At 46.5% G+C, this 27063-nt stretch overlaps 1 protein-coding gene across 2 annotated transcripts; it reads left to right on the top strand.

Moving 5' to 3' along the window:
* Positions 1 to 522: 522 nt before the first annotated feature.
* LOC115188261 (tetratricopeptide repeat protein 28) lies at positions 523 to 26952 on the top strand (the record flags this gene model as incomplete). Of its 2 annotated transcripts, none has more annotated exon segments than XM_029747108.1 (22): positions 523 to 686; positions 881 to 989; positions 1325 to 1455; positions 2986 to 3207; positions 5095 to 5283; positions 5359 to 5455; positions 14109 to 14305; positions 14457 to 14610; positions 15757 to 15928; positions 16069 to 16237; positions 16378 to 16538; positions 16657 to 17145; positions 18499 to 18718; positions 18848 to 18928; positions 19042 to 19167; positions 22550 to 22676; positions 22802 to 22911; positions 23126 to 23255; positions 23399 to 23644; positions 23722 to 23875; positions 26505 to 26627; positions 26808 to 26952. In XM_029747108.1, coding segments are annotated over 22 exon segments (3716 nt in total), but the record flags the coding sequence as incomplete, so codon positions are not given.
* Positions 26953 to 27063: the final 111 nt, after the last annotated feature.

The raw sequence follows: 27063 nt of genomic DNA on the forward strand, positions 1-27063 counted from the left end.
AGTCTGAATCATCATTCCTTTATTTGACATCATCCCTTATTTTACCCACAATCCATCATTTCTTTATATACCCACAACCCCGGGGATAAGACGTGGGCGTGTCAAAGCCCCAGGGAGAAAAGACAGAGAGATGGCAGAAAGAAAAGAGAGATGGAGGTAGATGAGGGTGTGAGAATTATCGTTTTTGTTTCTCACAAAAGAGGAATAAGTAAAAGAAGAAAGGCAGGAGAAAGAGAGACGAAAGATAATGAGGAAGAGAGAATAGCGAGAGTGATGGAAGAAATAAAAGATGTACCTTGAGGCTGATCATTAGCTCCTCCACAGTGTCTTTCCTCCATATGATTAGTTCTCTCCAGTGTTGATCTGGGGTGTCTCACACACACACACACACACACACACACACACACACACACACACACACACTATAACTATTACAGTGGTTGTATTTGGTCATTATAAGCTTATTCAACTTTATTTTGACTTTCAGTCAAAGTGTTGTTGTTGACGTTTTGTGTCCCGTAGACTCTCTGGAACCCACCTACCAGCAGCTGCAGAGGATGAAGCTGGACAAGAGTCCGTTCGTGGTGGTGTGTGTGATTGGTCAGGAGCTGCTGACCGCTGGTTACCATGGAGCCTCGGTTGTGGTCCTGGAGGCAGGGCTAAAGATCGGCACATGCTCTCTGAAGGCAAGGCTGTGTGTGTGTGTGTGTGTGTGTGTGTGTGTGTGTGTGTGTGTGTGTGTGTGTGTGTGTGTGTGTGTGTGTGTGTGGTGTGTGTGTGTGTGTGTGTGTGTGTGTGTGTGTGTGTGTGTGTGTGTGTGTGTGTGTGTGCGTGTGTGTGTGTGTGTGATGATCATTGAGTTTCTTCCCTCTTTCTGAAGCTCCGAGGTTCAGTGTTCTCTGCTCTCAGCTCAGCCTACTGGTCTCTAGGCAACGCAGAGAAGAGCACAGGATACATGCAGCAAGACCTGGAGGTCGCCAAGACTCTAGGTACACACACACACACACACCAGCCCACACACACACACACACACCAGCCTGCACACACACACACACCAGCCCACACACACACACTATTGGACACATACACATACATACACTAGGTATTGGTGGAGAGAGAGAGAGAGATGCCGCTGTACATGTGATTTAAGACTGTGGTAACACACTGAGTGGAAGACAAGGCATTTTCTAAGGTAGCTAACACGAGTCATCAGGTCTCAAGCAAGATTACTCATCGTGAGTTTAGTTTACTGAACCACCTACACTACGATCAACACCAGCTTAAACAGCCTTATGACCACACCCACCTCATCATGTCTTCCCAGGTGACCAATCAGGCGAGTGCCGGGCTCACGGGAACCTAGGGTCCGCCTACTTCTCCAAGGGCAACTACAGGGAGGCTTTAACCAATCACAGACATCAGCTGGTCCTCGCCATGAAACTCAAGGACAGAGAGGTACCTAGTGGTGTGTGTGTGTGTTGCTCCATTGTATACTTCTACTCTTTCCCCTTCTTTTATTCAGGAGCCATGCTGTTCTCAGTCAGAGCAATGTGACAATGTAACAATGTCTGCCCTTGAGCCACACCACCCACTCACTGTTTATGACTGGAATACAATGACAATCAAGTCTCTGTGTTATGGTGAAGGAAGAATTTCCATTATTTGTTTAACGTGACACCTTGCAGATCTGACTGTGTGTGAATGTCAGCACAGCTGTATGGTTGTACTGTATTCTTCATGTGCTGTGTGTTCTCATGTCGTTGTGTATGGCTGGCTGACTGGTTGGCTGGCTGGCTGGCTGGCTGGCTGACTGGCTGACTGGTTGGCTGGCTGACTGGTTGGCTGGCTGGCCGACTGGTTGGGCTGACTGGTTGGCTGGCTGGCTGACTGGTTGGCTGGCTGACTGACTGGCTGGCTGGCTGGCTGACTGGTTGGCTGGCTGGTTGGCTGGCTGGCTGACTGGTTGGCTGGCTGACTGGTTGGCTGGCTGACTGACTGGCTGGCTGGCTGGCTGGCTGACTGGTTGGCTGGCTGGCTGGCTGACTGGTTGGCTGGCTGACTGGTTGGCTGGCTGACTGGTTGGCTGGCTGGCTGGCTGACTGGTTGGCTGGCTGGCTGACTGGTTGGCTGGCTGGTTGGTTGGCTGGCTGACTGGTTGGTTGGCTGGCTGGCTGGCTGGTTGACTGGTTGGCTGGCTGGCTGGCTGGCTGGCTGACTGGTTGGCTGGCTGACTGGTTGGCTGACTGGTTGGCTGGCTGGCTGACTGGTTGGCTGGCTGGCTGACTGGTTGGCTGTCTGGTTGGCTGGCTGGCTGTCTGGTTGGCTGGCTGGATGGCTGTCTGGTTGGCTGGCTGTCTAGTTGGCTGACTGGTTGGCTGTCTGGTTGGCTGTCTGGTTGGCTGTCTGGCTGACTGGTTGGCTGACTGGTTGGCTGACTGGTTTTTGAATATCGACTGTTTGTTTAATATTGTACAAAACATGCCTTTCAGTATGTTAACCTTGTTTATGCGTGTTCTGAATATGTTATACAATGTGTGTGTGCAGTCTTTTAAAGGCATTCTAGATGTCAAATCGACAAGGCACCTGACACCAAGACCAATGGGTGCTTGAAACAGGCCCATTGTAGCGAAAGCAGCGTGTGTGTGTGTGTGAGAGTGTTAAGAGCTTTAGAGCTGAGGACATTGAGGTGTGAGTGAGAGAGGATTACTGCGTCTCCTCTCTCCAGTCAACACCACAGGTCCACAGCCTGAGGCTGTTCAAACACACATATCCATATTACTCTACAGAGAACACTGAACCTCATCTCTCCCACTGGCTTTCCTTTTGTTTAGATTGTGTGTGTCTTTCTAAAATGCCTCATGTGGCCGTCTTAATGTGGGGTGATAGTAGCCTCAATGTTAGAGAGGCAGGCCAGTCACAAGAGGGTTGCCAGTTCAAATCCCAGGGCTGACAGGAAAAGTCTTACAAGAGTTTGTGTGTCTCTAGGCTGCGTCCAGTGCGCTGAGCAGCCTTGGCCATGTGTACACAGCGATAGCGGACTACCCTAACGCCCTGGCCAGCCATAAACAGTGTGTGCTGTTGGCACGGCAGACCCAGTGCCCGCTGTCAGAGGCTCGCCAGCTGGGCAACATGGGAGCTGTCTACACCGCACTGGGAGACTTCACTAATGCTGTGTTGTGTCACCAGCAACACCTGGACATAGCCAAGGTATTTAACTAATGAACATACATACATACATACATACATACATACATACATACATACATACATACATTACATACATACATACATACATACATACATACATACATACATACATACATACATACATACATACATACATACATACATACATACATACATGCATGCATGCAGGCATACACGCATGCATGCATACATACATACATAAACTCAGCAAAAACATCCCTTTTTCAGGACCCTGTCTTTCAAAGATAATTCGTAAAAATCCAAATAACTTCACAAATCTTCATTGTAAAGGGTTTAAACACTGTTTCCCATGCTTGTTCAATGAACCATAAACAATTAATAAACATGCACCTGTGGAACGGTTGTTAAGACACTGACAGATTACAGACGGTAGGCAATGAAGGTTACAGTTATGAAAACTTAGGACACTAAAGAGGCCTTTCTACTGACTCTGAAAAACACCAAAAGAAAGATGCCCAGGGTCCCTGCTCATCTGCGTGAACGTGCCTTAGGCATGCTGCAAGGAGGCATGAGGACTGCAGATGTGGCCAGGGCAATAAATTGCAATGTCCATACTGTGAGACTCCTAAGACAGCGCTACAGGGAGACAGGATGGACAGCTGATCGTCCTCGAAGTGGCAGACCACGTGTAACAACACCTGCACAGGATCGGTACATCCGAACATCACACCTGCGGGACAGGTACAGGATGGCAACAACAACTGCCTGAGTTACACCACGAACGCACAATCCCTCCATCAGTGCTCAGACTGTCCGTAATAGGCTGAGGGGCTGGACTGAGGGCTTGTAGGCCTGTTGTAAGGCAGGTCCTCACCAGACATCACCGGCAACAACGTTGCCTATGGGCACAAACCCACCGTCGCTGGACCAGACAGGACTGGCAAAAAGTGCTCTTCACTGACGAGTCACGGTTTTGTCTCACCAGGGTTGATGGTCGGATTCGCGTTTATCATCGAAGGAATGAGCGTTCCACCGATGCCTGTACTCTGGAGCGGGATCAATTTGGAGGTGGAGGGTCCATCATGGTCTGGGGCGGTGTGTTACAGCATAATCGGACTGAGCTTGTTGTCATTGCAGGCAATCACAACGCTGTGCGTTACAGGGAAGACATCCTCCTCCCTCATGTGGTACCCTTCCTGCAGGCTCATCCTGACATGACCCTCCAGCATGACAATGCCACCAGCCATACTGCTCGTTCTGTGCAGGATTTCCTGCAAGACATGAATGTCAGTGTTCTGCCATGGCCAGCGAAGAGCCCGGATCTCAATCGCATTGAGCACGTCTGGGACCTGTTGGATCGGAGGGGGAGGGCTAGGGCCATTCCCCACAGAAATGTCTGGGAACTTGCAGGTGCCTTGGTGGAAGAGTGGGGTAACATCTCACAGCAAGAACGGGCAAATCTGGTGCAGTCCATGAGGAGGAGATGCACTGCAGTACTTAATGCAGCTGGTGGCCACACCAGATACTGACTGTTACTTTTGATTTTGACCCTCCCCTTTGTTCAGGGACATATTATTCCATTTCTGTTAGTCACATGTCTGTGGAACTTGTTCAGTTTATGTCTCAGTTGTTGAACCTTATGTTCATACAAATATTTGCACATGTTAAGTTTGCCAAAAATAAATGCAGTTGACAGTGAGAGGATGTTTCTTTTTTTGCTGAGTTTACATACACACACGTATGAATGCACCAGGGTTGGGGTCAATTCTATGTCAATTCAGGAAGTGAACTGAATTTCATATTTACATTTTTTTTTAATCTTCCATTTCACCTACTATTTATTCTATCCATCCTATCTATTCTCAGTGTTCTGTGTTAAAAGCACTGAAGTAAATCAACGTTAAAGTGATCTAATGTGATCTGTAGACCCTAGGTAATGGGCGTGAGGAGGCGCGGGCGTACAGTAACCTGGGCAGTGCCCACCACAGCCAGAGAGACTTTGACAAGGCTGTGTCCTACCACACCCTGGTGCTGCAGCTGGCTCAGGAGCTGGAGGACCGGACCATACAAATGAGGGCTTACGCCGGCCTGGGACACGCTGCTCGCTGCATGCAGGTAGTAGACACACACACACACACACACACACACACACACACACACACACAGCATAACTCCCTGTATGTTCTCCAGGACTTGGAGAGGGCAGGCCAGTACCACCAGCAGCAGCTGGACATAGCAGAGGAGCTGCAGGACAGAGCTGCAAAGGGACGAGCTTCATCCAACCTGGGTAAAACATGATGACAGCATCCTACACCCCCACTCTCTCTCTCTCTCTCTCTCTCTCTCTCTCTCTCTCTCTCTCTCTCTCTCTCCTCTCTCTCTCTCTCTCTCTCTCTCTCTCTCTCTCCCCCTCTCCCTCTCCCTCTCCCTCTCCCTCTCCCTCTCCCTCTCCCTCTCTCTCTCTCTCTCTCTCTCTCTCTCTCTCTCAGATATTTATCTTCTCTGTGTTTCCCCCTTGGGACCAGAAGGTTGTGAATTGGATACCATCACAGATAAAAGAGCTGTCCCCCAATGGCCTGACCAGTTCAATGCCACATCGACCAGCAGCATTAAGGAGAGATCAAGAGGCCAGGGCTATAGAATGAAGGACAACAGTACAGGCCTTTTTACAGATGCTCCTGGGCACTATAAACATATGTCCTTTGTTTAATATCTACATTCTATGATGCAGCATTGTTTTGTTGAAGGGGTTTGTCCAATTACCCAGAGCTGTGTCCTATCACATGACTCCACTAGCGCCTCTCTGGCCAATCAACATTGATGTTTTATTAACAAGGTTTCGGGTTCTGCGACCATGGCGAAATCTGAGACCAACTGAATCTTACCCCACTGCTGAGTGGACAATAACCTACCTGTGTGTGTGTGTGTGTGTGTGTGTGTGTGTGTGTGTGTGTGTGTGTGTGTGTGTGTTTTACTCTATGCATGTGCAGGACTGCTGTAGAGATCTATTTTTCTTAGTCTCTCCCTCTCTTTCTAAAAAAAAAATACATCACATAATTTGACCATGTGTTATAACTGTTTATATAAAATCTTTAAACTAATAAGGAACAGTTTATAAATGACTTAAATCGTTTTAAATCGTTTCAAAGTACACCTTAATGATTGCTCCCGAGTGCTGCAGCGGTCTAAGGCGCTGCATCTCAGTGCTAGAGGCGTCACTACAGACACCCTGGTTCGATTCCAGGCTGTATCACAATGGGCCGTGGTTGGGAGTCCCATAGGGCGGAGCACAATTGGCCCAGCGTCGCATGGGTTTGGCTGGTGTAGGCCGTCGTTGTAAATAAGAATTTGTTCTTAACTGACTTGCCTAGTTAAATAAAGGTTCAATCCATAAAAAAAGATAAGTGTTATCAGTTTTAAAGTGATATTTTATGGAATCTATCTGACAGTTCATTAACAGCTCATGTAGGTCATTGGCTGAAGGAGTCTAGAGAACTCCTTAGTGGTTTGTGACTGGGCCATTTAAAGCTTCATTACCAACATTACCATGTTAGCAGGCTGAAGCTGGTTGGGGAGTTGGTCATGTCTGAAGGCTTGCCCAACACCTAGATAACCTAGGACCGTATCAGCACAAAGTATAGACACACACAAACACACTGACTGTTATACACTCACATCCCAGTGTGTAGAATAGGGGTAGCGACTCTCCCTATAAGCTTCCAGTGCTGCCTCAGCCAAACAGACTGTTATAGGATCTCTTGTAATATTACATTACTTCTAATCCGTTAACTGCTGGCTATCTCAGAGCTGCTGCTGGGGAATGCCAAAGCCTTATCGCCATACCACTAACATGCCCCCTGGCACCGTCGTGTGTGTGTGTGTGTGTGTGTGTGTGTGTGTGTGTGGTGTGTGTGTGTGTGTGTGTGTGTGTGTGTGTGTGTGTGTGTGTGTGTGTGTGTGCGTGCGTGCGTGCGTGCGTGCGTGTGTGTTCTGGGAGGATGCCTGACCCCGGGGGGTTAATGTGCACTAGTATTCCTGCAGACTCTGCAGGTTCCTCTGTAATCCTCTTATCTCTGCACCCCTGATGGGGCAGCTCTCCTTTTCCTAATACATACATACATACATACATGAACACACACACACACCTGAAAACGCTTACTTGCGCTACATACACCATCATCATCATCATCCACATACCTCTTCAATGATAGCATAGTCCTCTATTCCAAGAGTGTCAGTGTTTTAGCTGTTGGTTTTCAGGCAGGCCAGTTCCAGTCAGTCCATAGAGCTCAGTGGGAGGTTCTGTCCTTGGTAGTGGAGAAAACATACACTGTCAGTGGGTTATGGGGTTACAGGGATCACATTTCACGCTTACTGAATCAGGCTCTCACTCTCTCACACACACACAGACACAGACTAGATAAAGTTTAGGACACAACGTTGGCCAACTTTCAGATAGAATTATGTAGAACCATGGCCAGATGTTTTGAATAGGGGATGCTAATGGGAAACTTTTTGTAATGTTTTAGTTTACTACCTTATGCACATTGAGCGTGGAAAATGCACTCTACAAATGTATTATTCTAATAAAAAGCACTCCATGCATCTATCATTGCATTTGCAGACTAACAGTAAGATACAGTTCCTAATGTGATGAGTAGTCTAGGAATAGATTCGGTAGGCCTAACAGTAAGATACAGTTCCTAATGTGATGAGTAGTCTAGGAATAGATTCGGTAGGCCTAACAGTAAGATACAGTTCCTAATGTGATGAGTAGTCTAGGAATAGGAATAGATTCGGTAGGCCTAACAGTAAGATACAGTTCCTAATGTGATGAGTAGTCTAGGAATAGATTCGGTAGGACTAACAGTGAGATACAGTTCCTAATGTGATGAGTAGTCTAGGAATAGATTCGGTAGGCCTAACAGTAAGATACAGTTCCTAATGTGATGAGTAGTCTAGGTCTAGGAATAGATTCGGTAGGCCTAACAGTGAGATACAGTTCCTAATGTGATGAGTAGTCTAGGTCTAGGAATAGATTCGGTAGGCCTAACAGTAAGATACAGTTCCTAATGTGATGAGTAGTCTAGGTCTAGGAATAGATTCGGTAGGCTTAACAGTAAGATACAGTTCCTAATGTGATGAGTAGTCTAGGTCTAGGAATAGATTCGGTAGACCTAACAGTAAGATACAGTTCCTAATGTGATGAGTAGTCTAGGTCTAGGAATAGATTCGGTAGGCCTAACAGTGAGATACAGTTCCTAATGTGATGAGTAGTCTAGGTCTAGGAATAGATTCGGTAGGCCTAACAGTGAGATACAGTTCCTAATGTGATGAGTAGCCTAGGTCTAGGAATAGATTCGGTAGGACTAACAGTAAGATACAGTTCCTAATGTGATGAGTAGCCTAGGAATAGGAATAGATTCGGTAGGCCTAACAGTGAGATACAGTTCCTAATGTGATGAGTAGTCTAGGAATAGATTCGGTAGGACTAACAGTAAGATACAGTTCCTAATGTGATGAGTAGTCTAGGTCTAGGAATAGATTCGGTAGGCCTAACAGTAAGATACAGTTCCTAATGTGATGAGTAGTCTAGGTCTAGGAATAGATTCGGTAGACCTAACAGTAAGATACAGTTCCTAATGTGATGAGTAGTCTAGGTCTAGGAATAGATTCGGTAGGCCTAACAGTAAGATACAGTTCCTAATGTGATGAGTAGTCTAGGAATAGGAATAGATTCAGTAGGCCTAACAGTAAGATACAGTTCCTAATGTGATGAGTAGTCTAGGTCTAGGAATAGATTCGGTAGGCCTAACAGTGAGATACAGTTCCTAATGTGATGAGTAGTCTAGGTCTAGGAATAGATTCGGTAGGCCTAACAGTAAGATACAGTTCCTAATGTGATGAGTAGTCTAGGTCTAGGAATAGATTCGGTAGGCCTAACAGTGAGATACAGTTCCTAATGTGATGAGTAGTCTAGGAATAGATTCGGTTGGCCTAACAGTAGTAAATGTAGTCTAATTTTAGCTCATGACTTTGTAAAAAATACCGTTCTGGACAAAGCGCTGAGATCTGAGATCCGCGCCAGGGGTAAACGTTCATGCAATTCTACATCAGACAAATGACTGAAATGAACTGAGATCAATAAAAAATGATACAATCTAGACCTACAGAAAGAGGGGAGACACAGATTGTACAATATGAAGTCCATCTATCCTGGTGGAGGAAATTATAGTCCTACAAAACTTGACTCACCCAATAGTAGACTCACCCAATAGTAGACTCACCCAATAGTAGACTCATCCAATAGTAGACTCACCCAATAGTAGACTCACCCAATAGTAGACTCACCCAATAGTAGACTCACCCAATAGTAGACTCACCCAATAGTAAAGTAAGAGAAGGATGGTATTCCGGGAATATGTGCATTTAACGGCATGGCAGATGCTCTCTGCTGGTCACTCAATATTGGAAAAGGATTTTGGTAGCCTAACTACAAACAGATTACAGTCTTTTCAACAGTTTGATTTACAAATTTCCAAGCGGTGCTGATTGCCGCTGGAACGCATACAGTTTGACACAGTTGGTGTGCACAAAGCTTAATGCTTCAATCAGACCGACAGTGTGTTTGCATCAATACTGTGTAATAAATTCTGCAGTCAAACTTTTTTCATTATGTAACCCAAAATGTATACTAGATATGTGTGCAAAAAAAGTTCAACATTCACCTTTTTGTCCTATATCTGTCATGTCTACACATATAATTTGATGCATATGTTCCAACGTATGCACAACAGAACACACTGCAACTGCCTCTGCAACGCAATGCTGCAAGGCAAACGCAGCGTTCCATTGGAAATAAATGTATTTCTGGTGTACCACAATGCAAAGTTGCTGTCGGTGTGATCGAGGTGAAAGCCTAGGCTATGGACGGTGCTTATGATTAAAAACCATCCACAGCTATTTACAAAAATACGCTATTGAACTTCCATACTGTCTGGTGTAGTATTTTTTTATTATTTTATTTATTTATGTACAGACAGGATGAATTATATAATTTTGCCAATTTAATTTCAATTTACCAGGATGTGCTGCAACACCTCCAGCACTCCTACTTCCTGTGGCTATGTGTAGAACAAACATGTCTCTCTGGCATGTAGAATAAGCATATCTATATAAATAAGAAAAAGGAATCATGTCAGCTCTATTCATGGCATTTCTATCTGCAACGTAACGTTTGTGTACTGAACATGTCCCAGTTCAGTCTCCTGCCCTGAACACCCACACGTCCAGGCTCATGTCACTCAGTGAACAAGTTGAGATCATCACCTGCAGCTTCATCTGGTTTTTGGGAGCTACCGCATCCAAAATACCACACAAGGCAAGTTGTTTTACAAATTGTTGTTGTGCTTCTCTCAGGTTTATTTGTTTGTAGTTAGCTAGACAGCTCATCAATAAAAAGCCCAATGTGTTTTTGGCTCGCACTGTCCCAGACTGCTCACTCTTGAGCTGAGTTGAGTTCATTAGCTATCTAACTTGTTGTTGTCCTTAGCACCTAGCTAGCTCATTGAAAACATTGTAAAACGTCATTTAATAAATAAAAAGGAAGTGTGTTACTATTGGTCTACTTAACAAACTTAACTCTGTGATTAGGGTTGTAGTGCAAAATTAGGGCAGCATTGTGTGTAAGCTATTTCATGTGTGAGTCAGGTATGTTTTAATATGTATCCTCTTATAGACGGTCTCTCCCTTTTTAACACACTTGTACAGCACACAACACAAGCACTGGCTCTTTCTCAATTAGCTAAATAAAAAACACGTTTTCTCTCCAGTTGTCTAGAGAGGATGACAGCCTGTCTCATCCCCCTGGAGGAGGATGACCTGTCATGTCCCATCTGCTGTGAGAACTTTACAGACTCCGTCAACCTCCACTGCAGCCACAGCTTCTGCAGGATCTGCCTGGAGGCCACAGGCTCCAACACCCCAAACGCACTCCAAGGGCCTACACACTTAGCCTCTTCTGCCTTGAGTGTGTGTGTGTGGAGTGTGTGCCTGAGCATACAGCCCACAGTTTCTGTGGAGAAGGCTGCTACCCAATGGAGGCAGGAGCACAGGACTCCACTGAAGGCCCTACAGGATAAAATGGCTGTCTTTGACAAGACCAAATACACCGGGGAGAAAATGGCTGTCTTCGACAAGACCAAATACACCGGGGAGAAAATGGCTGTCTTCGACAAGACCAAATACACCAGGGATAAAATGGCTGTCTTCGACAAGACCAAATACACCGGGGATAAAATGGCTGTCTTCGACAAGACCAAATACACTGGGGATAAAATGGCTGTCTTCGACAAGACCAAATACACCGGGGAGAAAATGGCTGTCTTCGACAAGACCAAATACACCGGGGAGAAAATGGCTGTCTTCGACAAGACCAAATACACCGGGGAGAAAATGGCTGTCTTCGACAAGACCAAATACACTAGGGATAAAATGGCTGTCTTCGACAAGACCAAATACACCGGGGAGAAAATGGCTGTCTTCGACAAGACCAAATACACCGGGGATAAAATGGCTGTCTTCGACAAGACCAAATACACCGGGGATAAAATGGCTGTCTTCGACAAGACCAAATACACCGGGGAGAAAATGGCTGTCTTCGACAAGACCAAATACACCGGGGATAAAATGGCTGTCTTCGACAAGACCAAATACACCGGGGATAAAATGCCTGTCTTCGACAAGACCAAATACACCAGGGATAAAATGGCTGTCTTCGACAAGACCAAATACACCGGGGATAAAATGGCTGTCTTCGACAAGACCAAATACACCGGGGATAAAATGGCTGTCTTCGACAAGACCAAATACACCGGGGATAAAATGGCTGTCTTCGACAAGACCAAATACACCGGGGATAAAATGGCTGTCTTCGACAAGACCAAATACACTGGGGATAAAATGGCTGTCTTCGACAAGACCAAATACACCGGGGAGAAAATGGCTGTCTTCGACAAGACCAAATACACCGGGGAGAAAATGGCTGTCTTCGACAAGACCAAATACACCGGGGAGAAAATGGCTGTCTTCGACAAGACCAAATACACTAGGGATAAAATGGCTGTCTTCGACAAGACCAAATACACCGGGGAGAAAATGGCTGTCTTCGACAAGACCAAATACACCGGGGATAAAATGGCTGTCTTCGACAAGACCAAATACACCGGGGATAAAATGGCTGTCTTCGACAAGACCAAATACACCGGGGAGAAAATGGCTGTCTTCGACAAGACCAAATACACCGGGGATAAAATGGCTGTCTTCGACAAGACCAAATACACCGGGGATAAAATGCCTGTCTTCGACAAGACCAAATACACCAGGGATAAAATGGCTGTCTTCGACAAGACCAAATACACCGGGGATAAAATGGCTGTCTTCGACAAGACCAAATACACCGGGGATAAAATGGCTGTCTTCGACAAGACCAAATACACCGGGGATAAAATGGCTGTCTTCGACAAGACCAAATACACTAGGGATAAAATGGCTGTCTTCGACAAGACCAAATACACTGGGGATAAAATGGCTGTCTTCGACAAGACCAAATACACCGGGGATAAAATGGCTGTCTTCGACAAGACCAAATACACTAGGGATAAAATGGCTGTCTTCGACAAGACCAAATGCACCGGGGAGAAAATGGCTGTCTTCGACAAGACCAAATACACTGGGGATAAAATGGCTGTCTTCGAAACAAGACCAAATACACCAGGGATAAATGGTGTATCGCATCGGGGTGCAGACCCAGCAAACAGAGACACGGATAGAAGAGGAATTTGAGTGTTTTTGCAAATTCTGTAATTGTATTTGCTAATTTTGAACGTTTTAATTTCTTTCACAACTCTGTTGAGCTGCAGATCAGAATCTACTCTGTTAAAAGAGAATTACTGCAGTGCCATTGGTTTGACCAACATTGATAGATCATTCAAGCTTTCAATGTCAAATGTTCCTGGCAGGAAATTCTTTCAAATAAAGATTTTGGTATAAGTAACAAACCATTGATATATTATTGACAGACATGTTTTTGTACATTAGAAAGGCATTGAAAATGTTATGGTACCCTTCCTTATACAACCTGATAGGCACTTTGCCTCTTGTTACATCAGGGCTGTGTTCAGGATGAAAGAAAGTTGCAAATGGAAACACAGTTTCTCCACTCAGAATGCCAAGCTAGCTTAGCCCATCTCATGCTCCATTCCATTTTGACCTGACCCTCTAGCCTACACACACACACACACACACACACACACACACACACACACACACACACACACACACACACACACACACACACACACACACACACACACACACACACACACACACACACACACACATATACTGGATCAGACGGAGAGACATCAGGGCCATGTATTAATGATCCATCTGCTGTCTCGACACCCCCTACCTCTCTCTCTCTTCCCTATGTGTCTCTCCTCCACCTTTGATCCCTCTTTCAATCCTCCCTCACTCTTATCCTGTTTGATGCAGATACTCTAGCTCTGATACTCACACACACACACACACACACTCGGACATGGGTGTATTCAGGGATGTGAAACGCTTTGAACGTTGCAGATAGAAATGAACCAACATGATTCACTGTTAGACGTTCTGTCCTCCTGAACGTGCCCAGTGTCTGTGTCAGACGGTTGGCTGTGATCCTAATTGGTCATCCTCATGTCTGATCTCTAATCTCTGCTTAGCCGTCACTCACTTTCACTCCAATGGACTGCCTCTCTCAGGTATAATCCATCAGATGAAGCCTTAGCCGTCACTCACTTTCACTCCAATGGACTGCCTCTCTCAGGTATAATCCATCAGATGAAGCCTTAGCCGTCACTCACTTTCACTCCAATGGACTGCCTCTCTCTCAGGTATAATCCATCAGATGAAGGGGGAGTATGATGCAGCGTTGAAGCTCCACAATGCCCACCTGTGTTTGGTCCAGGAGCTGGGGGACTATGCTGCTCAGGGCAGGGCCTATGGGAACATGGGAAATGCCTACAACGCTCTGGGGATGTACGACCAGGCTGTGCGCTACCACCGGCAGGAACTGCACATATCACTAGAGGTGAGGATACACACGTGAACACACATACACATGAACGAACACACACACAGAGAGCTCTGGGGATGTACGACCAGGCTGTACGGTATCATAGGCGCCAGATATCACCGAAGGCAGACACACACCTGGTATTGACCTTTCTTTCCTCTCCCAGGTGAATGACCGGCCCTCCCAGGCCTCTACCCATGGTAACCTGGCTGTAGCCTATCAGGCTCTGGGCGCTCACGACCGGGCTCTCCAGCACTACCTGCACCACCTGACCATCGCACGCGAACTACGAGACACACAGAGCACAGCCAGGGCACTAGGTAACAGACAGACAGAGCACGACCAGGGCACTAGGTAACAGACAGACAGAGCACGACCAGGGCACTAGGTAACAGACAGACAGAGCACGACCAGGGCACCAGATAACAGACAGACAGAGCACAACCAGGGCACCATGTAACAGACACACAGAGCACAGCCAGGGCACTAGGTAACAGACACAGAGAGCACGACCAGGGCACTAGGTAACAGACACACAGAGCACAGCCAGGGCACTAGGTAAAAGACAGACAGAGCACGACCAGAGCACTAGGTAACAGACAGACAGAGCACGACCAGGGCACCAGATAACAGACAGACAGAGCACAACCAGGGCACCAAGTAACAGACAGACAGAGCACGACCAGGGCACCAGGTAACAGACAGACAGAGCACAACCAGGGCACCAGGTAACAGACAGACAGAGCACGACCAGGGCACCAGGTAACAGACAGACAGAGCACGACCAGGGCACTAGGTAACAGACAGACAGAGCACGACCAGGGCACTAGGTAACAGACAGACAGAGCACAACCAGGGCACCAGGTAACAGACAGACAGAGCACGACCAGGGCACTAGGTGACAGACAGACAGAGCACAACCAGGGCACCAGATAACAGACAGACAGAGCACGACCAGGGTACCAGGTAACAGACAGACAGAGCACGACCAGGGCACCAGATAACAGACAGACAGAGCACGGCCAGGGCACCAGGTAACAGACAGACAGAGCACGACCAGGGCACCAGATAACAGACAGACAGAGCACGACCAGGGCACTAGATAACAGACAGACAGAGCACGACCAGGGCACCAGATAACAGACAGACAGAGCACGACCAGGGCACTAGGTAACAGACAGACAGAGCACGACCAGGGCACCAGGTAACAGACAGACAGAGCACGACCAGGGCACCAGATAACAGACAGACAGAGCACGACCAGGGCACCAGATAACAGACAGACAGAGCACGACCAGGGCACCAGGTAACACAGACAGGGGGACAAACCAACAAATGAAGAATTGAAATATACTTTATTGATTCCTAAAGGTAAAGTGTGTGTGTGTGTGTGTGTGTGTGTGTGTGTGTGTGTGTGTGTGTGTGTGTGTGTGTGTGTGTGTGTGTGTGTGTGTGTGTGTGTGTAGGTAACCTGGGTAACTTCCACTGCTGTAGAGGGGAGTATGTCCAGGCGGTTCCCTACTACCAGCAGTACTTGACCTTGTCACCTCAGCTACAGGACCTGGAGGAAGAGGGCAAGGTCTGCCACAACCTGGCCTACACACACTACTGCCTGGGACAGTACAGCGAGGCCGTCAGGTAGGACACACTCCATCCATCTGTATGGATAATAATAGCTCTTAAAGATTGTCCTGACCTCTCCAAATAAATACAGAAAGGTGTCGACTTTGAAAAGGAAATGAGGAAGGAAGCACACCTTTTCTTCTTTCTCCTAACAGGTATTATGAACAGGACCTGGCCCTGGCTAAAGACCTGGGGGATAAGCTCTCCCAGGCTAAAGCCTACTGTAACCTGGGTCTGGCCTACAAAGCCCTGGGGGAATACAAGAAGGCTGAGGACTGTCAGAGATACCTGCTGTCGCTGGCTCAGGCTCTCAACAACACACAGGTGCAGATAGTAACTAGCAGAACTGGTATTGGTGGAATGGGTCGTTAGGGTGGGTCGTTAGGGGGTCAGCATGTGTGTTGGAGGAGACTGGGATGGGGAGATTCTACATTAAAACTGTGTGTATGTGCGTGTGTGTCCAGGCTGTGTTCCGTGCCCTGGGGAACCTGGGGGATGTGTGTGTGTGTCGGGTTGACGTGGCGGGGGCGGTGAGGTTCTACCAGCAACAGCTCACCCTGGCTCAGGAGGTCAAAGGCCACAAAATGGAGGCCGACGCATACTCAGCGCTAGGCTCCGCCCACAGGTAGACTCCTAATCCAGTTAGGATTTAAATTTGTATTTTATTTATAAACTTCCAGTATGTTTTCAGATAATATTGACTGAGAAGTAATAGTGATTTTCTCCCTTCTTCCCTCCCCCAGACTCCTCCGTCAGTACGACCTGGCCCTGTCCTTCCACCAGCAGGAGCTGTCTGCCCGCACCGCTCTAGATGACCAACAGGGGCAGTGTGGTGCTCTGGGCCGCCTGGCAGCCGTCCACATGGCCCTGACGGACTACGCCACAGCCTTCCAGTGCTACCAGGCCCAGCTCACCCTGGCACAGGGCCTCAGAGATGCCCGCGTGGAGGCACAGGTCCAGGGCAACATGGGAATCGCCAAGATGAACATGGGTGTCCTGGAGGAGGCCATTGGGTATTTTGAGCAGCAGTTGGCCATGCTGGAGCAGCTGAGTGGGGCTGAGTGTGTGCTGGACAGAGGCAGGGCCTACGGGAACCTAGCAGACTGTTATGACTCTCTGGGAGACTTTGAGGAAACTATAAAGTACAGTGAGATGTTTCTAACCGTGGCTCAGAGTCTCAACCATGTTCAGGACCAGGAGAGAGCCTACAGGGGACTGGGCAACGCACACAGGTAAGGGCTGAGACAATCTCTCTGTCTGTCTCTTTATCTCTCTGTCTGTCTCTTTATCTCTCTGTCTATCTCTTTATCTCTCTGTCTGTCTCTTTATCTCTCTGTCTGTCTCTTTATCTCTCTGTCTGTCTCTTTATCTCTCTGTATGCCTCGTTATCTCTCTGTCTGTCTCTTTATCTCTCTGTCTGTCTCTTTATCTCTCTGTATGCCTTGTTATCTCTCTGTCTGTCTCTTTATCTCTCTGTCTGTCTCTTTATCTCTCTGTATGCCTCGTTATCTCTCTGTCTGTCTCTTTATCTCTCTGTCTGTCTCTTTATCTCTCTGTATGCCTTGTTATCTCTCTGTCTGTCTCTTTATCTCTCTGTCTGTCTCTTTATCTCTCTGTCTGTCTCTTTATCTCTCTGTCTGTTTCTTTATCTCTCTGTATGCCTCGTTATCTCTCTGTATGCCTCGTTATCTGTCTGTCTCTCTCTTTATCTCTCTGTCTGTCTCTTTATCTCTCTGTCTGTCTCTTTATCTCTCTGTCTGTCTCTTTATCTCTCTGTCTGTCTCTTTATCTCTCTGTCTGTCTCTTTATCTCTCTGTATGCCTCGTTATCTCTCTGTATGCCTCGTTATCTCTCTGTCTCTCTCTTTATCTCTCTGTCTGTCTCTTTATCTCTCTGTCTGTCTCTTTATCTCTCTGTATGCCTCGTTATCTCTCTGTCTCTCTCTTTATCTCTCTGTCTGTCTCTTTATCTCTCTGTCTGTCTCTTTATCTCTCTGTATGCCTCGTTATCTCTCTGTCTGTCTCTTTATCTCTCTGTCTCTCTTTTACCCCCCCTCCCTCTCTCTCAATATTTTCCTCTTTCTCTCTCTCTCACCCTCCTCTAACTTTATATCTCTGTCTTTATATCTCTCTCGCTCACCCTCCTCTCTCTGCTTCTCTGCTGGTCCCTGGTGAGGGAATGACTGAGGGATGATAGGACAAGTCATGTACAGTAGTTAGACAGAAAAAGTCACAGCTCAGTGTTAGTTTGCAGACACAGCTTCTTTTACATTTCCTCCCCCAAGGATATCACATGTATTATATCTCATACTAGCCAAATGAACATGTCCTGAAGTTATTGCCCAATTTGTTTTCTTGTTTGCCTTCTTAAGTTGTTCATTTATCTCTCTCTGGGAAACTAGATGCCTTTTGATGTTTGGATTTTCAGAGCTGAGTGTTTTATGTTGTGACTCATGAAATGCATTTATATAAATAATTGGTAGGGCTTGTTCTGAAGGCAATAGTGACTCATATGCAGCAAGCAGCAGGTCTACATTAGCAACTCTGAAGAGGGAAATGGGGGTAAACAAAAACAACTCCTCTCAGATCTCTAGGTAGTCTCCAGCAGGCGTTGGTGTGTTTTGAGAAGAGACTGGTGGTGGCCCATGAGCTGGGCGGATCAGGAGGCGGCGAGGGAGGAGGAGGTGGAGGAGGGGGGAAGGCCCAGGCCTATGGAGAGCTGGGAGACCTACATAGCCAGCTGGGAAATTATGAGCAAGCCCTGTCCTGCCTGGAGCATCAGCTCCACATCGCCTGCACCTCAGGGGTAAGACTTCTACCTTGAATGAATGAATGACAGGCAGGGAAGGAGGGGTGACTAACCTTTGGCAGTTACCTGTATATATTTTATTAATCTATATGCTATAACTATTTATTCTAAATCTGTTCCTCCCAGGACCGAGCACTAGAGGGCGACGCGAGCGCGGCGCTGGGTGCAGTGTACCAGCTGATGGGAGAGAACGAGGCAGCTCTGCAGGTTGGTGCTGTTCTTATCATGGTGCTGTTATATTCCCCATGCAGTGTTCTACTGTCTGCCTGTCTGTGTCCATCAATCTCTCTCTCTCTCTCTCTCTCTCTCTCTCTCTCTAGTGGCACCAGAGCGCATTAGAGATTGCGGAGGAGACTGGAAGTGGGAGGAGTCAGGGGATGGCCTACGGGAACATGGGACTGACCTATGAGGCGCTGGGAAACTACGAAAGGGCCGTGGACTGTCAGGTAAACACACACTATCACACACATACATTTACATTTACATTTAAGTCATTTAGCAGACGCTCTTATCCAGAGCGACTTACAAATTGGTGCATTCACCTTATGATATCCAGTGGAACAACCACTTTACAATAGTGCATCTAAATCTTTTAAGGGGGGGGGTTAGAAGGATTACTTTATCCTATCCTAGGTATTCCTTAAAGAGGTGGGGTTTCAGGTGTCTCCGGAAGGTGGTGATTGACTCCGCTGTCCTGGCGTTGTGAGGGAGCTTGTTCCACCATTGGGGTGCCAGAGCAGCGAACAGTTTTGACTGGGCTGAGCGGGAACTGTGCTTCCTCAGAGGTAGTGAGGCGAGCAGGCCAGAGGTGGATGAAACAGTGCCCTTGTTTGGGTGTAGGGCCTGATCAGAGCCTGAAGGTACGGAGGTGCCGTTCCCCTCACAGCTCCGTAGGCAAGCAGCATGGACTTGTAGCGGATGCGAGCTTCAACTGGAAGCCAGTGGAGAGAGCGGAGGAGCGGGGTGACGTGAGAGAACTTGGGAAGGTTGAACACCAGACGGGCTGCGGCGTTCTGGATGAGTTGTAGGGGTTTAATGGCACAGGCAGGGAGCCCAGCCAACAGCGAGTTGCAGTAATCCAGACGGGAGATGACAAATGCCTGGATTAGGACCTGCGCCGCTTCCTGTGTGAGGCAGGGTCGTACTCTGCGAATGTTGTAGAGCATGAACCTACAGGATCGGGTCACCGCCTTGATGTTAGTGGAGAACGACAGGGTGTTGTCCAGGGTCACGCCAAGGTTCTTAGCACTCTGGAAGGAGGACACAATGGAGTTGTCAACCGTGATGGCGAGATCATGGAACGGGCAGTCCTTCCCTGGGAGGAAGAGCAGCTCCGTGGTGATCCGTCATCCACACTGATATGTCTGCCAGACATGCAGAGATGCGATTCGCCACCTGGTTTCAGAAGGGGGAAAGGAGAAGATTATGACAAACTATGACAAAGACAACTATGACAAACTATGACAAAGACAACTATGACAAACTATGACAAAGACAACTTATTGACTAAAATGACTAAAATGATACAGTACTGCTGGCTGGTAAAGTAGGCTAGCTAGCAGTGGCTGCGTTGTTGACTTTGTTTGAAAGTGTAGCTGGCTAAGTAACCTCGATAGTTTCAGTGCTACACCTTATCATGATACAAAGGCAACTATGTAGCTAGCTAACACTAGCTAACCTGGCTAGCTAACCTCGATAATTACTCTAAACTACACAATTATCTTAGATACAAAGACAGCAAAGACAACTATGTAGCTAGCTAACACTACACTAATCAAATCGTTCCGTTGTAATGTATTAGTTTCTACAGTGCTGCTAGTTGGTAAAAGTAGGCTAGCTAGCTAGCAGTGTTGACTAAGTAGGAGAACGGTGGCGCGGCGCAGCGGACGAAAATAGCTGGCTAGCTAACCTCGGTAATTACTCTAAACTACACAATTATCTTAGATACAAAGACAGCAAAGACAACTATGTAGCTAGCTAACACTACACTAATCAAATCGTTCCGTTGTAATGTATTAGTTTCTACAGTGCTGCTAGTCGGTAGAAGTTGGCTAGCTAGCTAGCAGTTGTTGACTAAGTAGCAGGGAAGGAGGGGTGACTATCACACTATCACACACACTATCACACTATCACACACACTATCACACTATCACACACACTATCACACACACTATCACACTATCACACACACTATCACACACACTATCACACACACTATCACACACACTATCACACTATCACACACACTGTCACACTATCACACACACTATCACACTATCACACACTATCACACACACTATCACACACACTATCACACTATCACACACACTGTCACACTATCACACACACTGTCACACTATCACACACACTGTCACACTATCACACACACTATCACACTATCACACACACTATCACACACACTATCTCACACACTATCACACACACTATCACACACACTATCACACACACTATCACACACACTATCACACTATGGTCATGTTCTGTCAGGTAAACACACACTATCACACTATCACACACACACTATCCTACTATCACACTATCACATTCACTATCACACACACACTATCACACTATCACACACACTACCACACACACTATCACACTATCACACACACTATCCTACTATCACACACACTATCACACTATCACACACACTATCCTACTATCACACTATCACACACACTATCACACACACTATCACACTATCACACACACTATCCTACTATCACACTATCACATACACTATCCTACTATCACACTATCACATACACTACCACACACACTATCACACTATCACACACACTATCCTACTATCCCACACACTATCACACTATCACACACACTATCACACTATCACACACACTATCACACTATCACACACACTATCCTACTATCACACACACTATCACACTATCACACACACTATCACACTATCACACACACTATCCTACTATCACACTATCACATACACTATCCTACTATCACACTATCACATACACTATCACACACACACTATCACACTATTACACTATCACACACACACACACACACACTATGGTCATGTTCTGTCAGGTAAACACACACTATCACACACACTATCCTACTATCACACTATCACACACACTATCCTACTATCACACTATCACACACACACTATCCTACTATCACACTATCACATACACTATCCTACTATCACACTATCACACACACACTATCCTACTATCACACTATCACATACACTATCCTACTATCACACTATCACACTATTACACTATCACACACACTATCCTACTATCACACTATCACACACACTATCACACTATCACACACACTATCACACTATCACACACACTATCCTACTATCACACTATCACACACACTATCCTACTATCACACTATCACATACACTATCACACACACACTATCACACTATTACACTATCACACACACACACACACACACACACACACACACACACACTATGGTCGTGTTCTATCCTACTATCACACTATCACACACACTATCACACACACACTATCACACACACTATCACACACACACTATCACACACACTATCACACACACTATCACACTATTACACTATCACACACACACACACTATGGTCATGTTCTGTCAGGTAAACACACACACAATATCACAAACACACACTATGGTCATGTTCTGTCAGGTAAACACACACACAATATCACAAACACACACACACACACACACACACACACTATGGTCGTGTTCTGACAGGTAGACGATTTGGGACTTGACCTTTCTGTCTCTTGTGATGTCATCAGGAGCAGCACCTGAGTGTGGCGGCGCAGAATAATGACCTCACAGCCAAGACACTGGCGTACGGCAGCCTGGGGAGGACACACCATGCGCTACAGAACTACACACAGGCTGTCATGTACCTGCAAGAAGGTGAGAGGAGAGAGAGAGAGAGAGAGAGAGAGAGAGAGAGAGAGAGAGAGAGAATGAAGACATGGTGATTTGATGATGTTTTGAGACTCCCTCTCTCTCTCTCTCTCTCTTCTTCTCTCTCTCAGGTCTGCGTCTAGCGGAGCAGTGTGGGAGGAGAGAGGAGGAGGCTAAGATCCGTCATCGTCTGGGCCTGTCACTGTGGGCCAGCAGCAACCTGGAAGAGGCCCAGCACCAGGTATCCACATAGTTTCAGAATGTAGCTGCTCTTCAGTCCTGCTGCTCTTCAGTCCTGCTGTCACATGCTGGTGGACTATGGAACTGCAGTCTCTGATTCTAGAGATTTATAATAACTAATTGAGTGTATATCGTGATAGGGGTGCGGCATGGGTATGTATTCAGGCGTGAATGCGTGTGGGATGTAGTTGTGTATTCTCTTTCTCTCTCTCCAGCTGTACCGAGCGTCTGCGTTGTTTGAGTCGATTCGCCACGAGGCCCAGCTCAGCTCAGACTACAGACTGTCTCTGTTCGACCTGCAGACATCATCATACCAGGCTCTGCAGAGGGTCCTCGTCAGCCTGGGTAACACTTTTCTTCCTGTTCTATCTCTCTTGTTATCCATCTCCTTCCCTTTCTCTATGTATCTCTCTTTCTTTCACACTTTCTCTACTTGTTCACTTTCTCTTCTCATCCCTCTGTTCATCCCTCTCTCCTCTCCTCCCCAGGTCATTATGACGAGGCCCTAGCAGTGGCAGAGCGGGGTCGGACCCGGGCCTTCGCTGACCTCCTGGTGGAGCGACAGCAAGGTCACCAACCACTGACCTCTGACCCTTATACCCCGACTCCTGACCCTTACTCCCCGGTAACCGTAGAACACATCCTGGATACGGTCAACAGTCAGAAGTCACTGGTTCTGTACTTCTCTCTGGCTGCAGGGTACCTCTACAGCTGGCTACTGGCACCAGGCACAGGTAGGTACATACACACACAGATCTACACGTGTACACACACACCTCTAATCCCTAACCCTGTGTTGTGTTGTGTGCAGGTATAGTGAAGTTCCATGAGGTGTACCTGGGTGAGGGAGGAGCCGAGCTGCAGGCCTCAGAGATCCAGGGGGGAGGAGTTAGTGGCTGTCAGACTCTGGAGCAGCACATCACTGCAGCTAGAGAGGCTCTGGGAGTTCACAACTACTACAGCAGGTGTGTGTGTTTGTGTGTATGTGTGTCTTGCACTTGCTATGGTCTCTGCTTTATTAAAAGATTGTTTAGTGCTTCACTGAGAGACTGTAGGCTTTCTTTATCACTTGGCTTGGGACTCCCTCCCTCGCTCCCTCTCTATCTCTGTAGAATGGATGGGATATTCAGAGGTGACATATTTCACCCTTCCCTGTGGCTCAGTTGGTAGAGCATGGTGTTTGCAACGCCAGCATGGTGTGTGCAACGCCAGGGTTGTGGGTTCGATTCCCACGGGGGGCCAGTACAAAAAAAATACTTAAAAAAAAAAATAATGCATGAAATGAAAATGAAATGTATGTATTCACTACTGTAAGTCGCTCTGGATAAGAGCGTCTGCTAAATGACTAAAATGTAAATGTAATAATGGGAGCTCGCAGCCTCTCTCTTTCTCACACACTGGTAATCCATCAGTGAAGTGCTTTTAATAAAGTAGAGAGAGACTATCACACCTCGGAGAGCAATATAGTTTAATACAGCACTGCAGTCTACTACTGTGTAATGTGTTGTGTCAGCAAATGTTATCTCTCACACATTGTTCTCCTGTCCTCATTGACAACCACTGCAGTTTATTACCTTTGTTTAACCAGGTAGGCAAGTTGAGAACAAGTTCTCATTTACAACTGCGACCTGGCCAAGATAAAGCAAAGCAGTTTCACACAAACAACAACACAGAGTTACACATGGAATAAACAAACATACAGTCAATAATACAGTAGAAAAAGTCTACATACAGTGTGTGCAAATGAGGTGAGATAAGGGAGGTAAGGCAATAAATAGGCCATAGTGGCAAAGTAATTACAATATAGCAATTAAACACTGGAATGGTACAGTCGTGGCCAAAAGTTTTGAGAATGACACAAATATTAATTTTCACAAAGTCTGCTGCCTCAGTTTGTATGATGGCAATTTGCATATACTCCAGAATGTTATGAAGAGTGATCAGATGAATTGCAATTAATTGCAAAGTCCCTCTTTGCCATGCAAATGAACTGAATCCCCCAAAAACATTTCCACTGCATTTCAGCCCTGCCACAAAAGGACCAGCTGACATCATGTCAGTGATTCTCTCGTTAACACAGGTGTGAGTGTTGACGAGGACAAGGCAGGAGATCACTCTGTCATGCTGATTGAGTTCGAATAACAGACTGGAAGCTTCAAAAGGAGGGTGGTGCTTGGAATCATTTTTCATCCTCTTTCAATCATGGTTACCTGCAAGGAAACACGTGCCATCATCATTGCTTTGCACAAAAAGGGCTTCACAGGCAAGGATATTGCTGCCATTAAGATTGCACCTAAATCAACCATTTATTGGATCATCAAGAACTTCAAGGAGAGCGGTTCAATTGTTGTGAAGAAGGCTTCAGGGCGCCCAAGAAAGTCCAGCAAGCGCCAGGACCGTCTCCTAAAGTTGATTCAGCTGCGGGATCGGGGCACCACCAGTACAGAGCTTGCTCAGGAATGGCAGCAGGCAGATGTGAGTGCATCTGCACGCACAGTGAGGCGAAGACTTTTGGAGGATGGCCTGTGTCAAGAAGGGCAGCAAAGAAGCCACTTCTCTCCAGGAAAAACATCAGGGACAGACTGATATTGATATTTTGGGTCAATGGCCAAGAAACTCCCCAGACCTTAATCCCATTGAGAACTTGTGGTCAATCCTCAAGAGGCGGGTGGACAAACAAAAACCCACAAATTCTGACCAACTCCAAGAATTGATTATGCAAGAATGGGCTGCCATCAGTCAGGATGTGGCCCAGAAGTTAATTGACAGCATGCCAGGGCAGATTGCAGAGGTCTTGAAAAAGAAGGGTCAACACTGCAAATATTGACTCTTTGCATCAACTTCATGTAATTGTCAATAAAAGCCTTTGACACTTATGAAATTGTCACAACTGTCGTCATGGAGAGAAGAAGTGGACCAAAATGCAGCAGAGTTAGTGTTCAGCATCATTTAATTCAAAAAAAGATCACTGGAACACTACAAAACAAGAAAATACCGACAGCTCAACAGTACTGACAGCATAACACACTGAACAGAAACAATTACCCACAACCCCAAAGAAAAACACACACTCCTATATAGGACTCCCAATCAAAGGCAACTCAACACACCTGCCTTCAATTGGGAGTCCTAATCACCAACACAACCATTCACACACACAAAAACCCTGCCACATCCTGACCAAAACTAATCCACTTGCTCCCTCTGCTGGTCAGGATGTGACAGAAATGCTTGTAATTATACTTCAGTATTCCATAGTAACATCTGACAAAAATATCTAAAGACACTGAAGCAGCAGACTTTGTGAAAATTAATATTTGTGTCATTCTCAAAACTTTTGGCCACGACTGTAGATGTTCAGAAGATGAATGTGCAAGTAGAGATACTGGGGTGCAAAGGAGCAAGATAAATAAATAAATACAGTATGGGGATGAGGTAGTTGGATGGGCTATATTACAGATGGGCTATATACAGGTGCAGTGATCTGTGAGCTGCTCTGACAGCTGGTACTTAAAACTAGTGAGGGGGATATGAGTCTCCAGCAGTACTGTTGCCCCAGCCAGCAGCACCTTACTGTGTGTGTGTGTGTGCCAGCAGTGAGACGGAGAATGAAGCAGGTGATCTGTTAGAACAACAGCTTGAGGAACGACTGACCTCAGCCAGCGACCCCACTGACTGCCTACACAGTCAGGTGTCCAGAAACAACGTCTTCAGCAGGTGTGTGTTCTGCAGAGAGTCAATGTTGACTCAAATGTCACCATATTTCAACATTTTAATTAAAATAAAGTCTGATATTTTATATGGAGAGAGTGTCATTCTGTATGTTCCTTTGCAATATCTACTGGTGTAGACAGCACCAGTTGTTAAACCACAAGCACAATTTCTGTATTTCTACAGAAGTGGTCAGAGTTTGTCCAGTCTGGTCAGTTCTACAGTGTCTCCAGTGAGAGAGACCTCCTCCTCTCTACTCTGTAGACCCGCCCCCCTCACCAAACCCCCCCTACGAGCCCTTCACCACCTGCTCATTGCACCTATGGAGGAGGTAAGAGAGTGTGGGTGTGTTTAACCTAACGACACTAATTTTACCATTTGATAGAGATCGAATTACATCTATCTGTCTACTCATTATTTCACCCTCCCTCTCTCTCTGCCT

Source organism: Salmo trutta, unplaced genomic scaffold (assembly GCF_901001165.1).
Source record: "Salmo trutta unplaced genomic scaffold, fSalTru1.1, whole genome shotgun sequence".
Classification (NCBI taxonomy): Eukaryota; Metazoa; Chordata; class Actinopteri; order Salmoniformes; family Salmonidae; genus Salmo; species Salmo trutta.